This window comes from Ursus arctos, unplaced genomic scaffold (assembly GCF_023065955.2).
Source record: "Ursus arctos isolate Adak ecotype North America unplaced genomic scaffold, UrsArc2.0 scaffold_6, whole genome shotgun sequence".
In the NCBI taxonomy this organism is placed as follows: domain Eukaryota; kingdom Metazoa; phylum Chordata; class Mammalia; order Carnivora; family Ursidae; genus Ursus; species Ursus arctos.
The window spans coordinates 71910753-71927226 of NW_026623078.1; the positions used below are offsets into that span (position 1 = coordinate 71910753).

General features: G+C 40.5%; 1 protein-coding gene and 1 long non-coding RNA gene across 2 annotated transcripts in view; one reads left to right on the forward strand and one right to left on the reverse strand.

Moving 5' to 3' along the window:
* The window catches only part of WASHC5 (WASH complex subunit 5), a 59238-nt gene that overhangs the window by 37376 nt on the left and 5388 nt on the right, over positions 1 to 16474 (reverse strand). Inside the window, exons 2-9 of the mRNA XM_026495420.3 lie at positions 16113 to 16424; positions 15485 to 15630; positions 14412 to 14496; positions 13710 to 13810; positions 11367 to 11559; positions 10398 to 10550; positions 6870 to 6983; positions 4707 to 4878 (exon numbers count right to left, since the gene is read on the reverse strand). Coding sequence (XP_026351205.1) covers positions 4707 to 4878; positions 6870 to 6983; positions 10398 to 10550; positions 11367 to 11559; positions 13710 to 13810; positions 14412 to 14496; positions 15485 to 15630; positions 16113 to 16298 — 1150 coding nt within the window. The 5' untranslated portion in view covers positions 16299 to 16424. The remainder of the gene's footprint in view (positions 1 to 4706; positions 4879 to 6869; positions 6984 to 10397; positions 10551 to 11366; positions 11560 to 13709; positions 13811 to 14411; positions 14497 to 15484; positions 15631 to 16112; positions 16425 to 16474) is intronic.
* LOC130542902 (uncharacterized) lies at positions 71 to 5684 on the forward strand. The gene is made up of 3 exons (XR_008957778.1): positions 71 to 3602; positions 4090 to 4291; positions 4617 to 5684. It is a non-coding gene; the product is annotated as an uncharacterized LOC130542902 (long non-coding RNA).

A 16474-nucleotide genomic window follows, 5' to 3' on the forward strand; every position in this document is an offset into this window, starting at 1 on the left:
AAATGGGAAGAAAAGAGTTCCCAATTTATTAAATGTGTAGAAAACATGAAATATAAGAGGAATTCTTTTTTTTTTTTAAAGATTTTATTTATTTATTTGACAGAGATAGAGATGGCCAGTGAGAGAGGGAACACAAGCAGGGGGAGTGGGAGAGGAAGAAGCAGGCTCATAGCGGAGGAGCCTGATGTGGGGCTCGATCCCATAACGCTGGGATCACGCCCTGAGCCGAAGGCAGACGCTTAACCGCTGTGCCACCCAGGTGCCCCTATAAGAGGAATTCTTAAAAACTTTCATTTTCATTCATTTTAAGCAGTTAAAAGTAAGCAAAATGTATATCAATAACACACGGAAAAATAAACTACAGTATATTTATGCCATGAATAAGTACAATTGAACTTTTAAATATGACAGTTGGATCGACAAGGAATGTCATTCATGATATACTGCAGAATGAGCAAAAGCAAATGGCAGAACAGCGTTCCAAATTCTGTAGGCATTCTGGGACTGGTTCATTACCGGCTGTCCAATATGGAGGGGCACAGCCTTCTGACACCATTCTGTCAGTGGGCAGCCTCCTTATGTCCTGTCTGTTCGGGCTGGCTTTTGGTTTAGGCATTGCTCTCTGCCATTCAGGATGGACACTGTCAGGTTTTGAGTCTGCTCTCCTCAGAAAGGCCTGTTGGCAAGGTTGGCACATCTGGGAACCAGATTTCGGGAGATGCTACCATTTCAAGAACTAGTAAGAGTGGGCCACTATGCCTTCACTGTTCGTACAATGTGTTTTATGAGGAACACCTGCTTTCCTTCTAGGAGTCTGGAATTTTGGTACGTGCCAGGCAGAGGCTGCCTGTGCTCAGCCCCTAATAAAAGTCCTGGGCATGGAGTTTCTAAAGAGGTTCCCTGATTGGCATCACTTCACACATGCTGTTGCAACGCATTGCTGGGCGGATTAAACACATCCTGTGTGACTCCATCAGGAGGGGACCCCTGGAAGCTTGTGCCTGATTTCCTCCAGACTTCACTGCATGCGCCTTTACCCTTTGCTGATTTTGCTCTCTATCCTTTCGCTGTAATAAATCACAGCCACAAGTACTAACACACACTGTGTCTTCCTAGGAAGTGATCGCAACTGGGGTGGTCTTGGGGGTCCCTGACACCATGAGGAAGTAGGGTTACCCACACAAAGATGTGGCACCTTCAAACAGGAAGAACCAGACCTGGGAGTGTTCTGTTCCTTGTAAAGGCCCGAGGGCATGGCAGGCACTCGAAGCTTCCTGAACTATCTACTACCAAGGCCCAGAGAGATTCTGGCAACTAGGTCAAGGTGACAAAATTAGGCAGGGATGGACACAGAGGCAAAATACCTAATATCCTGATTTCCTGCTCAGCCTCTCAGCAACCAACTGAAACTATTTCAAATAAAATAAACAATATGTTAAAGAAAGGTACATAAGAATTTAAAACATTTCTGACATTTGCCAGAATTAGTTTATGGGGCCAATTAGTTATTCAAGAAAAAAATAAGAGAACAGATTAAGGCAGAAATAGTTACAAGTCAAGGTTACCTGGACTATAAATAGTCAAAATAAAAAATTTAAGGCAACAAACATTGTCAAAAAGCTCACAGCTGATAAGGTTCAAGGTCCCTGGTTGTTGCTCTGGTGTGAGAAGGCTTTCCTACTTTCTTAGCCCCTCAGCGGTATCCCAGGATGTCAGGTGTATATAGAAGGCCTGTCTTGTATATGTCAGGGGTGTTTTTTTGGTGTTTCAGTTCTGCTGAAGCCTGCAGATGACCATTTTATGTATTGATTTCTAAGCTATTCCATCAGGAGGAGACTCATGACAACCTGGAGAAGGGCTCGGTTCTCATGGGAAACTTCAGGGCGGATTTATTATGCATTCGCCACAACTGTGTTACACTGATGATACAGAGACCATTTTTTCAGCTTCATATCAGCCTAACAAACAAAATCAGACCAGACTTACGAAGAGTTCCACTTGCTTTGTATTAATTCTGATTTAACAAGAAACCTTCCAGAGACTAATTTGCTTTCATTTTTGGAGAGGGAACATCGCCCTCCATTAATAATTAATTCCTTGGTAGAAAGCAGGTATGGTTCCAGCATTCTCAGGGCCTGTCTCTGACATCTGACCTACAAGAATGCAGACTCAGAGAACTGAGGCAACAGATCTTAGAAGCGTGGTAACCTCAGGGTCAGACTTCAGGAGCTGGGCAGCCCTGCCTGGGGAAGGTTGGCTCTGAGCACGTTTCTTCAGAAGCTGCAAGACACCGGGGACATATCCAAAGCCTGGGTGAGAGGCCTCCAGCAGATCAATAGGAGGGAATATAAAGAATATGCATTCCTTCCTGCACATCATGACCGAGACACCATAAAAGCTAAATAAGCAGTTACTTTTCCCACGCATGACTCAGAATCAGAGAGGTAAATCATTTGTTTCTGGTTAACGATGACCTTGTGCAATCAGGTCAGACAACTGCCAGGCACACAAATGAAAAACAGATGTGGCTGAAGATAAATGCCCAGAACACTGTCTGTTGTCCCTGCCAGGGTGCAAATCCAGAAGACTCCCGGCTCCCAGAGTGCAGACACAGAGGTCAGGCGTGGTCGTGTGGAAGAGGAGCGTGAGGCTGAGTCACTGGAAACCCACCGTTGGTTCTATGATAGGATAAAGCGACGGCCTGAATTGTTGACACACTTGAGAATGTAAAACTTTGGTAAAGAAGATTCAATTCCGAGTCAGGATAGCAAAATCCTCAAATTAGAACTGGAGTGTATGTAGAAAAGAAACGTGACTAACCAAACCCAGATCCGTCAGATGATTAAACTTCAGCCATGGTATTCGTGCTGTGAGTAAACTGTACATCGGAGAGGGATGGAGGCAAATAAGGGAAATGTGGGGGGTGAGGGGAACAACCCACCAAACTGGAAAGCAGCACTTTTGAGAAAGGTTTAGTAGCTGGAGAGGTCTAGCGTGCAGACAGAAGGCTGAGGAGAAAGTCCGTGTATTTTCAAAGATACAGAGGATGAAGTCCACCTGCTGTCTTTACTGCTGACCACTCACGGACGTGGAACCAGACAGGAGCTAGAGGGAAGAACATCTGGCCTGGAAGAGGGCTACGGGCTACTGTGTGACCGTGGGAGGTTGCAGACCAATCTGGAGTGGGCAGTATTTTTAGAGACACAGACTACACAGCCTCATCTGAAAGAACAACTGTTGAAAGCAGTGCCTGTCTCAGGGTCTCTCTCAAGCAAAGCTGGTTGACGAAAAACAAAAAGCAGGAGGCTTTACAAGGCTGCCGGATGACACACCTGTGAGCGGGAGGCGCACGCGCTCTGGACGAGGGAAATCATTCGTCAACGAACATCAACCCAGCCTTTACTAAGTACAAGGAATTGTGTCAGCTCTGAACTAGCTCAGCTTAGTCCAACCCACTTATTTTTCTCTTAAACTGCTTTTGTTTGTTTGTTTGTTTTTTAAGTAACAGGCTCACAGACTCTGTGGAAGCATCTCCCACAATTTGTGAAGCAACTGAACTTGATGGCCCAGAGTGTCTCCAAGAGGACTGTGGACCAGAAAAGGTGAGATCCAATCTACCTTTAGTAGGCACTCTGGTTTAGCCTGTTCATCAACTCTGTGGGCCCGTGTTTTTCTGTACTTCCAAAATCATACCTTTTTCTTGAACACTTCTCCAGCCTAGAACTTTTTACTTCAAAATCCTATGGGGGGCCAGGCCACTCCAGTGTCCTCTGTGGAGCCTTCCCCGACCACCTTCACCCCTCTATGCCATCAAGCAACATTTCTCTCCTGCTCTGGACTCAAATCCCACATCCTGCCAGATGTGTTTTGCACATCTGGATTTTACTTACTGGATTAGCTCTTGTATTAGTTTTCTGCTGTAACCAATCACCACAAACTTAATGGCTTAAAAAGACGCAACTGTATTCTCTTATAGTTCTGGAGATGAGACACCTGAAATGGGTCTCAGTGGGGTAAAATAAAGGAGTCAGCACATCTGTGCTCCTTCTGGAGGCTCTGGGGGAAATCCTGTTTTCTTATCTTTTTCAGCATCTAGAGGCCACCCGTATTCCTTGGCTTGTGGGCCCCATTCCATCTTTAAAACCAGCAATGGCCTGTTGAGACTTTTCATGATGCCACCTCTCTGGTTCAGACTCTTCTGCTTCCCTCTTGCCAATTCAAGGATCCTTTGATTACCCTGGACCCACTGGGATAATCCGAGATAATCTAACCTGATAAAGGGACCATTCAGGTGGGCTGTTGACTTGTCTAAGTAGACACAAAAATGACTAACTTAAAAAGCAACTTGATTCTCGGGGTGCGTGGCTGGCTCAGTCGGTTGAATGTCCCAACTCCTGGTTTCAGCTCAGGTCATGATCTCATGGGTTGTGAGATCAAGCCCCTGGCAGGCTCTGTGCTCAGTGGGGAGTCTGCTAGAGATTCTCTCCCTCTTTTTCCCCTTCTCCCCCTCCCCCTGCTCACGCACATGCATGCTCTCTCTCTCTCTCTCTCTAAAATAAATAAATCTAAAAAAAAAAAAAAAAAGAAAGAAAAGGCAACTTGATTGTCTTCCAAAGGCTAAAGCATTTCTGGATCATGGAGCATGTCTTAATTCTGAAAGCCTTTATATGGAGCCATGCAGATGGGCACACCTTTGGCACATTTACCTGAGTCGGCCGTGTGAAGCATCAGCCATCGGATGGCAACGTTGCAGTCCCTCAGGCAGTTCAGAAGCTTTGGGATGTTGTCCAGAACCATCTCCTCCCTTAAATAACCTTCTTTCAGAAACTGTTGGACTTGAGCGTGCACTCTTTCACTGACAGTAGCGTATCTGCTTGACTTGTACAATGAAAAACGGAACACCCCGATTAACGTTTTCAAAAAGAGAAAATGATTTTCCTTGAAAACAAATCACATTCAGATGAACCCCTGGACAAATAATAACATTTCTATAGAAGATGAATAACGTATGGACCATAGCTGGTAAGGCTCAAAGGCATGTGGTTTATTGGGCATTTTTGAAAAGGACGGTGGACTCAGAACCAAGAGAATCCTAAATTCTACCTCCAGCTATGATTAGATACTGGTGTGACTTTGGATTTAACCTCTCCCTCCTGGTTTCTGCAAATGTCACCTGGAGAACTGGGAACAAGTGGTTCCAAGGGCCCCTTCTATTCTTAACTTGGGTGGAAAAGAAACAGAAGGGCAGAAGCTCAACGGCCTATTCTTCCCATAATTAATGACAAAGAAAGCAGAGCAGAAATACCCAGGAGAAGAGACTTCTACAGGCAGATGAAAGCACAACAAAAATATGCCTCAGTAGATCAAAAGTGAATTTTCAAACCAGCCTTTTGGAAATTTGGTCATTCTGCTTTCCCCAAAGCAAGAGGTAGACATTAAACATCATTAGCCTAGTCGAGGTAGTTTAAAACTATCACCAGGTGCTTCATCAGAGGACTCTGAAGATCTTAAAAAGGCACCAAGGAGAAAATGCATTTTGGAAAGTAATTTTAGTAATGAAAAAGTAATGCCCTTATACCAGTAAGTATTGGAACAGCTGCTTTCTCTAATATATTTCTAGGAGACATGCCAACGTTGAAATTATTTTGTGCATTATTGATGGAATTCAATTAAATTGAATAAAACATGCTGAAGTTCTCTGAGTCAATCTCGTTCTATCTGCACTAGAAACTCAAAAACGTAGACAGCCAGGCTGAGGAAGATAACTGTTTAGAAATGTCAAGGATACTGCCCAACAAAGAGATTTTTATTGCTCTATTTACTTCGGAATTTCCTTCTGCCTTGCATTCTTTATTTTTTTAATTATTTGTTTATTTATAAAATCAATTAATTAACATATAACGTATTATTAGTTTCAGAGGTAGAATTCAGTGATTCATCAGTCTTATAGAACACTCAGTGCTCATTACATCACATGCCTTCCTTAATGTCCATCACCCGGTTACAGATGAATGGATAAAGAAGATGTGGTATATATATATATATATACATATATATACATATGTGTGTGTGTGTATATATATATATATATATATATATATATATATATACACACAATGAAATAATACTCAACCATCAAAAACATGAAATCTTGCCATTTGCAATGAGGTGGATGGAACTAGACAGTATTATGCTAAGCGAAATAAGTCAATCAGAGAAAGACAATTATATGATCTCACTCAAATGTGGAATTTAAGAAACAAAACAGGATCATAGGGGAAGGGAGGGAAAAATAAAACAACGAAATCAGAGAGGGAGACAAATCATAAGAGACTTTTAATCACAGAAAACAAACTGGGGGTTAACTGCCTTGTGCTCTTATCAAAGAGAATGTAACCATTTAAACTTTAAGGAGATGAAATGTCTCCGGTTTTGTTGCTTCTTTCTCACATCGGAGAGGTTGAATTTAAATTACAGTGACAGGACGTGTTATGTACATTCAGTTACCATCCTCAATATTCATCCTACTAGTGAAAAATTAAAATTCCAGCTACCAAAGACGTTCTGTCCACAAGGACACAGACTTCAGCTAGAATAAGTGAAGTCAATTGGGGTCATGTGACATACTGATTCATCTAAGGATGTTGAATCTTAGGACCCAAGTCTCCCACTTACATATACCATGCTAGTTAAAAATCTATAATTACCTATCTTATTAGGATGTGCAAAATTTGCCTTTCGTTAATCACCGCACTTAAAATGTCTATGTGGACATTTTCAAAATTCCTTGGGAACTCTCCTCATTTCCTACCCCCCTGAAGCAGGCTTGCAGCTGTTAGGAGAATCCTTCTGCATTGGCCAGCACCTACCTGTTCTCTGACGTTTGAAAGGTCCAGGGTATTGTTTAAAGCAGTCTTTGCAGCTTTATATGGTTCCCAAGCATCTGCTAGATTAACCGTGATCCCCATGTAAATACTAATTACCTGGAAGAGGACACATTCATCCAGTATGTTAAATACCTACTCACTTGGAGGGAAAGTTACATAAGACACTGCCCACTCCTTCCAGTTCACACTCCATTGCAATGAAAAACCAACAACTGGCCAAATAGAGAGGTAACCGTTCTGTCTTAGGGGCACTTTGGAACAAGGGTGACAAGAGCTACTCATGGGAAAATGACTAAATCAAGGCTGACAGAAAAGCAGACTAGAGCAGTTTTCACCTCAGCCTTTATGTAACTAAAACTGACTGAAAACTCCAAAGGACTTTTTTTTAATGGGGTTATATCTATTGATATTTATCATATTACACATTACAATGGAGACCTTTCAAGAACTATTTAATTCACTTCAAATAGCAATATGAAACCCGCTACATGCTAACAAAAAATGTTTTTCATTAAAAAGAAAAAATGAGACTACATGTTGCCCAGAAAGTTTTGTGAGAAGGGTGGCATCACTTCCCCGTTTTTTCTTGTCTCTGTAACGTCCGGCCTAACTGAAGACAGCCAGACTCACACTTGGCTCCCGCGTTCGGGCTCCTCAGGCACTGTTTGTGTCAGGGCCTCTGGAAACGCAAAGTGCACTTGGGGAAGGCTGAGAGAAGGCACAGAGCACCTTGGTGTTATCAGAAACACCGTTTTACCTCACTGACCCCTGGAATGAGCCTGGGGGACTCCGAGGGTTCCCCAGTTCACACAAGACTCTCTCGACTAAAAGAAACGAAGTATTATTTCTGCGGTTCTTTACCCACCTACTTCAGTCTGTATAAAACTGGGATGATCTGTCAGAGCTAAAAGTTGCCTGAGGCATCCTGTGGTCCTGGGGATCCTTTCTTTTTGGTGGGAGGTGGAAAAGCGGGGAGGTTGGATCCCCAGTTCCATTTCTTTAACAGTCACTGGGCCTCGTCATGCTTCCTTTTCCTTCTTGAATCGGATTTGGTATTTATATATTCTTGAGAAAATTTTCCATTTCTTCAGAGTTTTCAAATACATTGGCATAAAGTTGTTCAGAAGTTTTCTTATAACTTTAAAAGTTCTTTAGTATGTCTTAGGTCTGCTTTTTCAGTCTTAACATATTTAAACTTGCCTTCTCTCTCTCTCTCTCTGGTCAGTCTCACTAAATATCTATTTTATTACTCTTCAAAAAATCAGCCTTTGTTGTATTGATCTTCTCTCATTTCCTTTTTGTCCAGTTCAATACACTGCTGCTCATATACTTCCTGACTTCCTTTCACTTGACCTTTTCTAGCCTCTTAAGCTCAATATCTAACTCATTTATTTTTTTTTTAAGATTTTATTTTATTTTATTTTTAAGTCATCTCTACATCCAACGTGGGGCTCAAACCCACAACCCTAAGATCAAGAGTCACATGCTGCACCGGCTAAGTCAGCCAGGCACCCCTCTAACTCATTTATTTTTAATTGTTCTTGTTTTTTAAATAAACATATTTAAGGTTTCATTTACTTCATTTACCTTGAAAAGCTGTTTTAGTCATTCCCATGAGCTTCACTTTGTAGTATTCTGATGAGCAATTCTACATATTTCTTCATTTACATCGTGATTTCCTCTTTTTTTTTTTTTTTAAGATTTTATTTACTTATTTGTCCCAGAGAGAGAGAGAGAGCACGCACAAGCAGGGGGAGTGGCAGGCAGAAGGAAAAGCAGGCCCCTGCTGAGCAAGGAGCCTGACGCAGAACTTGATCCCAGAACCCTGGGACCATGACCTGAGCCCAAGGCAGGCGTTTAACCAACTGAGCCACCCACACGTCCCACTGTGATTTCCTCTTGAACACAGAAGTTGTCTGCGAATGTACATTTTTTCCAAACACTTAAAAGTATCTTTTAAGCGTTGGCTTCTAATTTAATCATGCTACAGTAAGAGAATACAGTCTACAGACTAACGTTGTTCTTTTAAATTTTGTTGACTTTGTGATCTGATGTTTCCCAACTTTCATGCATATCCTTTCAAATACACATGGTACATCTATTAAGGACTTCTGAAAGAGCAGGATTATATATAGAAAGTGGTATATTAAAATTTCCCATCATGATTATGGTTTCATCAATTTTTACATGTTATTTTGTTTTTGTTTTATATATTTTGAGTATTTCACTGGGTGTGAATTTATGAATTGACCGTGGATTATTCTTTTTAAAATGATATATGATCCCTCTTTATCCCTATTAGTGTTTTTCTTTAAAATTCTCTATGATGTGATATTAATATTTTCTTCCTGGCTTTTCATTGGCTGGCATTTGCCTGGAATCTCTCTCTCTCATTTTAATTCCTTTATAGAAAAAAATATTTTATTTATTTATTTATTTGAGAGAGAGAGAGCAGGGGAAGGGGCAGAAGAGGAGGGAGAGGGAAGACTGTGCTGAGTGTGGAGCCCCACACGGGGCCCGATCTCACGACCCTCAGATCACAATCTGAGCTGAAACCAAGAGTCAGACCCTTAACTGAATGAGCCACCCAGGTGCCCCAATTCCTTTATTTTAGTGTGCCAGGGGTGTTTTTTAGGAGTGTATCTTGTAAGCCTCGTATAACTGGATTTGGATGTTCCTTCACATTGAAAGTGTTTCTGTTTCTGATTATAGTACTATGGTCAAAACTCTTTATTAAGCTTAAGCAAACGAACCCAGATTGTCAGAGTCTTCCTCCTGGTTGCTCAGCTCCTAGCTCCTAAGCATGATGTGTTCGTGGATAGGAAACATCATTTCCTCACTGCGGGCTGTTCTCCCTACAGCTCCCTAATCATAGCTGTGATTCAGTGGCCAGTAGGAAGTGAAACAGAAATGAGCTACCTGAGAACAGGAGCCAATTCATTGTCCTTTACTAACACCTCTGTGTACAAAGAGAACATCTCATCTACATTGAGTATGTTAAGTCAGTTCTATTGTTTTAAGAATTAATATTTTGGGGTGAGACAATGTTTAAAAAGTCACAAGCACATCCCTGCAGTAATATAAACCTTAACAGCCCCATCAATATTAGCTTACAGGTAGATGAAACTTACCATTGAAGTAAAATTCCTATTCATAAAATAACATTAATTCTGTAAGCTTAGAGTCATGAAATAGAAAAGAATAAAGAAATACTTATGACACAGTTACAATCTCAGCAACTAAAACAAGATACATTTTAATATGCGGTTTTACCTGGACAGTATCCATTTAAGAAAAAAACCCTAGGTTCTTCAGGAAGTTGCGCTGACTTAATTCTTTCACGTTACGATTTAGAAGATTCTCAACATACTTAGAGTAATTTTATCTGAGTGACTTTATGTCTCATTATTTACAACATTATGACCTCCGGACTAAAGGCCAAAAGAACAGAAAATCGGTTCCCTAACAAGGTTATTACAGAGAAAAAAAAAGACTGATAGTAATACTTGCCCAATTATCTGGAAAGTATTTGTCTACAATCTCTCTCATTTTTGCTTGGTGGGTGTGAAGAATGGAAGGTTCGAAGTAGAGGATCACGTACAGCATGGCAGCTTGGGTCGCCAAGGCCGTGCTGCGGTGCTCAGGCAAGGGGTACGCGGACACCTGCAAAGCACACACAACCCCCGGAGAGGCAGCGGTTGGTGACAGCTGAATATATGCGTGTGTCGGATAAGTGATCAAGTTCAGGGACGCATCTGTCTCCCAACAGGGGGTCCTGGGCCCTGGGAGCAATTCTCAGAGGGCGGCACTGTAAGGACTACGATGTAACCAGGGCCTGCCTTCCTACTGCCAACCACAGGGTTGTCTCTTCCCGCCCTTGCCTCTGCTACGATTTGAAGTCTTTTTCTCAGAAAAACAAAACAAAACAAAAACTGTTTTAACCCCATGTGTCCTGCTAGTTGTCCACTTCTGTGTCTTTCTACCATAGATGACCTCTCAGAGTTGACGGACCCCACACCCTGCGACCACCCATGGCAACCCTGCGGTCTCTGTTGTACGCTCTACGGCCCCCTCTGCTTCCCCTAAGCTAACACTCACCTTGCTTTGCTATAATTCCTTTAGTTCTCCATCTTCTTCCTTCAGCTACAACCTCATTACGGGCAGGGACCAGGCCTGCCTTCGTCAGTGGTGGACCCCAGCAGCCAGCTCGGAACACGCGCTCAATTACTCTTTCTCGAATGAATGACTGAGAGAATGCATCTTTTTTCCAAATACAGACCAAATGCCATCTTCTCCCTGAAGTCTCTAATTCTGCCCAAATGATTGTCCCTCTTTCCGCTACCATCCCATAGTACAGGCCCCCAAATTTGAAAATTTTTAGCTGCTTTTATTCTTTTGAGGAAGAAGGAAGTAGTAATTGAGGAAGAAAGTGAAATCAATCTTTTAAACTACTAAGATCTTGATAGATTTAATCCCCACCTGGTTGTAAATATCATCAGATCTCAGTCGACCAATGACCATACTGATGAAGGCTTCATTGATAGGTACTCTCTGGAAATAACTCTCAGGATAGTTGGGTGGTCTTTTGGCTCCTGGTTGGCTGGAATAACCTGTACTTCGGAGCAGTTTACAAATATCATCCATATTTGAATCAGCAGAAGATCGAGCGGCACTGAGCCATGTTCACAATGGGAAATAAAGGGCCAGACAAAACGCACATATTAGAAACTCAAAAGGAAAAAAAAAAACGCAGAATTTCATTATCACCTGGCTTTATGTAGTTTCAGATAAGACTTTTGGTCAATTTAGATCCCTAAGAGTCACAATTACATTTTCAAAAAGTCTGTTATAGCATACTTGTAAGATGAGTTCTTATACATATATATAGTTAGTTCTATATTAAAGTCCACAATCCCTTTTCCAAAATCCTTAGGGCTGGACTTGTTTCAGATTACAGCATTTTCCCAATATAAAAAGTTAGTATGGGATATACAATATACACTAGTAGGGTCTCAATTGGCATTACACGATCAACCCATTAATATTTCTGCAGTAAAATGTACAGTCATGCAAGTGAGATAAATAAGGGCTACCTATATAGCCTTGCATCTGCTCTGATCAGGTTTTGACTCCAGATGATTTCAGGTTAGATCAGCTTTGCTGCCAAAGGACTTAGTATGTGCATGTGTATGTGTGTGTACACATCCATATATTTTTTTCAGAGCTCTTTGGATTTCAGAATTGCAGATAAAGAACGTGAACGAGCACCAAAATTTTGTAAGTTAAAAAATCATTTTAAAAGATGATGTCAACTTAGTGGGATATATAATAACTGGTTTCTTGGCAAGGCGCACCTTCTACGGAGAGTTAATCAAAACATCTGTGGCTTTCAGGGTGGTGTGGAGCAGTAATCCCTCAGGGAGACCCAAAGAATCTAAGACTTGAAGATGACCTCCTATCTGATGTAAGAATGTCATTTCCCACAACTCTGCCTTGTAACTGTTTGCTGTCACTTCAGTAATGGATCCTCACATTCTAATGAATTAGCTGTTGTATCCAGAGGGACAAAGCTGGACTGTCAAAGTCAAAAGCTGGCCTTGATAAACAATTTTTTTTTTTAATTCTTCTTTATGTTAGTTACTGTTTTTGTTTTTCCACTACTTTTGGAAATATGGGCAAGGCCATTCAAAGTTCGTTTAAAAAAACACGGATGTTAAACAGCTCGAACTGCTGTGAATGAATTACGCACGCTGGTGGATACGCGCCTCACGTACTCACGAAGCTGAAGGACACAGGCTGGCTGAGTAGCCTCAGGCGAGTTTCCGGCTGAGGAGGCAGCAGTACCAGCTGTTGCTGAAGATACGATGTCTCCAACAATCCCTCTCGGTTGAGGATCTGCCCCTTTGCCCTATTTATTTTACCCTAATTTCTAAGTTTAAGAACGTTAATTCTAGTCTGTGTATCTTTTCACTCACGTACCTGATTCCTGCTTATCATCTGTTTCTTCCCTGAATCGTGACTATTTCTAACGTTGACCTTGTACCCCGATTTTGACTCATTAATTCAACAAATTGAAACCTGTGTGGTAGATACCGGAATTACAGAGCTTAAAGGTGGCTTCCGATTTAAAGACCTACTTCTTGAAGTCGCAGCTCTATACAGACATACAAAACACACGATCGTGATACGTGCTGTCGTTTGTTTTTGTTTCCACATACATATATGTATGTGTGTGTGTGTGTGTGTGTGTGGGAATTCATTTCCCACCTAGCCCAGAGGGATACCTTTTCAAAGTCATCAACCTAAAAATGACAACGGAAAACGTATTCGTTTCCCTACATCTGCCCAGGAGTAATATTTAAAAACTTAAAAAAAGGACATTCGTTAGACTTCCAAAATTCCCAAATTTATCTATCTTTAAGGTAAAGAAAATTCAGATTCCTTTTTTTTTTTTTTTGAAAAACTGAGGTACCATCATGGACATGATAATCTATCTCTAATAATCTATAATATATAGGCTCTTTTACATATAACATATAGATTATATGACATATAGTCTATTATGATGATATAAAATGTATTACATAAATAATATGAACACATTATATAAATGTATCATATAAATAATATAAATGATATTGTGATAATATAAAATGTAGAGTAATCGTTACAGTCCTACACTATGTTCAGAAGACATAAGAATCCCATTCTTTTCATTCTAGAGCATATTGCTGCTGCTCGCAGTACAAGTAGTATGGAAACCTACACTGCATTTTGCCAATAGCAGTGCTTTTGGAGGGTGCAGTCCCAGCCCCAGGATACCTGTATCGATAGTAAGAGACCAGCATTCTCTCTCTGACATCTCCTTCGATCTTTTGGTCGATGACCAGCAGCATAACTCCATACAAGTACAGCGCTTCACACTAGGAAGAGAGGAAGAAGGTGGCCAAACTCACAGGAGTATACATTCTGATAGGATGAAGTTGATGACAGTTAATTAAAAAGAATCACTTTGTTCCCTTTCCTCCTAAAAGCTTTATATTACAAGGAGAATGCAGGTTTCCCCAAAGGGTTCTCACCCTCTGTACAGAATGGGCTTTGAAAAGTGTATGTGAAATAAATTTTAATTTGCAGTGATCACCTTTCAGGTGGCCTGTTTTTGATATTTGGCTTGGGACCCCAAATGGAGTCCCTCTAAATCTTTTACTTATTTAACAAACATTTCTTAAACGACTGTTATGTACTAGGTTCTAAGGCTAGATGGCTGGGATGCGAAAGATAAAGATAGGATTGTTACATTGAGGAAGCTCATAATCTCCACATGATTTCTACTCACTTGTAATTCTTTTCAGAGTCTACTACATTCTAAATTCAGATACTGTCAATTGGGAGAAGATAATTGTCAGTTTATTTTGCTTCTCTTTAAAGAAGGGTACTTTGCATGTCTTTGGGACTTACAGGAAAAAAAGTGATGCTAAGCTTGACATTCCTGACTTTCTATTTTAAATGGTTACTATTACTTACTAGAAGTTGTTTTCCATCTTCATTGAGAAGCACAGTTTCTAAAGTTTGCTGAATATAAACACCTTCATTGAGATCATCCAGATATCTAGAAATGAAACCCCAGAGCAAGTTATTCATTCTAATGAAAACCTGAACACCTTTGAAGAAGGAATGTAAAGATTTTTAAAAGATAAGGCAAGATACCAGGCATTCTGGCCTTCAAATAGTCTGTGGCCCTTTGTGCTCTTAAAAATGGACTTGTGAGCTAGAAATCATAGTGATTTAGGGCCACAGGTTGCTAATACTGGATACTCCAAATAAAAGGAATAGCCCCTTGTCTTGATTTATGAATTACAAATATCTTAGGAGTAATGCTATAAAAACATGGAATAGTTAGTTTAAAAGCTGATAAGTAGTGAATTCTTAAAAGAGAATACTGTGTAGTTAGGGATAAGAAGGAAGCTATGGCTTCCAATGCTAAAAAATAAGTTCCTTTCTCTATACTGCTCATATATAAGATACTAAAATATGACCATAAACTACAGGATTGAAAGCTATATGACTTACTACAGAAAACAATTTGATGGTTGCCAGAAGAGAGAGGAATGGGGGAGTGGGAGGGCAAAGCGGGTGAAGGGGAGCGGGAGATACAGGCTTCTAGTTACGGAATGAGTAAATCATGGGAGTGAAAGGTACAGCACAGGGAATGTAACAATGGTAGTGTGATAGCACTGCATGGGACAGATGGTAGCTACACTTGTGAGGAGCACAGCATACAGAGTTATCAAATTGCTAGGTTTTACAACTGATACTAATGAAACATTGTGTGTCAACGATACATCAATGAAAACAAAAAAGAAGAAAGCAAGCCATATGACGTAGTACAAACCAAGATTATTATACTACTTCACAAGAACAGGAAAGCATAATAAAACTCTAAAATACTTAAGAGGACAAGTGCCACAGGAGGGAAAAGACAATTATGTATGGGAGGGTTGGGGAGATTGTGCAGTAACTCAAAGATGCATGTTCTCTAGCATGTCCCTTTCCCACTATTTACTATCAGAATCAGCCATTGCTAAATTAATCAATACCTGTTTAAGTCTACAATATATTTATGTACACTCTGAAATGCTAAATAAAATCTGGTCACAATTTCTATGTTGTTTTCACGAAATTCTTCATCTAAATCCTGTAGCTCTGGCTTAGCTTCCAGCTTGCTTTCCCATAATTCTGGACCCTGAGAAGAAAAACACATTTATGTGAAACGGCAATAAAAGCACACTTGTGGGTAACAATTTCTAAACATTTCTAAATAGTCTTTTAAAAATTTGCTCTTATACCTTAAAACGGGTATCAAAACTTGAAAACAGCACAACAGAAAGTAATGAAGATAACAGAAGCCGAGATGCAAAGTCCCTTTGAAAGAAATGAACTGGAACTGGAACCACGATTAGCATGCTTTTAAGTGTGGGATACTTTGTTATGAAATACATTATACCAAAGTTATCTTTTTAAGAGTTTGATTATATTATGTTAGGGCTTCCACATAATACATTTATATTATTTTCAAGTTAGTCTGTTGATATTAAATTTGGTTTAAAAGCTTTACTCTTTAACTCTTTCTCCATAGTTCCTTCACCTTTCAGCATCTCATAGTTCCCAGAGAAAGCATGCTTTTATAGACAATACAGTGGTAAAAATGCTCTGGAGGAAGATTACCTTAAAATAGCTGAAATCAAATATGATATCTCCATATTTCTGTTGATCGGCTCGGTCTCTGTACCTGAACACAGCAGGAATAAACTCAGAAAGCCTCAAAAGTTCAGCAATGATGGCGTTGCCACAGGAAACAATCCTTAGGATTGCCTGGCCACAGAGGTTGTTCTCAGCTAGAAAGTCCAACATGGTGAGGATGATGTACTGTACTCAGTGCCTGGCCAGTAGGAATGTTTCACCGGCTTCAGAGCTGGGGTCTGTAAATCATTAGATGAAACCGGGTCTGCTGATAGATTGGCTGCTCCATTAAAGAACCTGTATCCCAAAAGAAAAGTATAAAAATCTCTATTTTTTAAAGGGAGTGT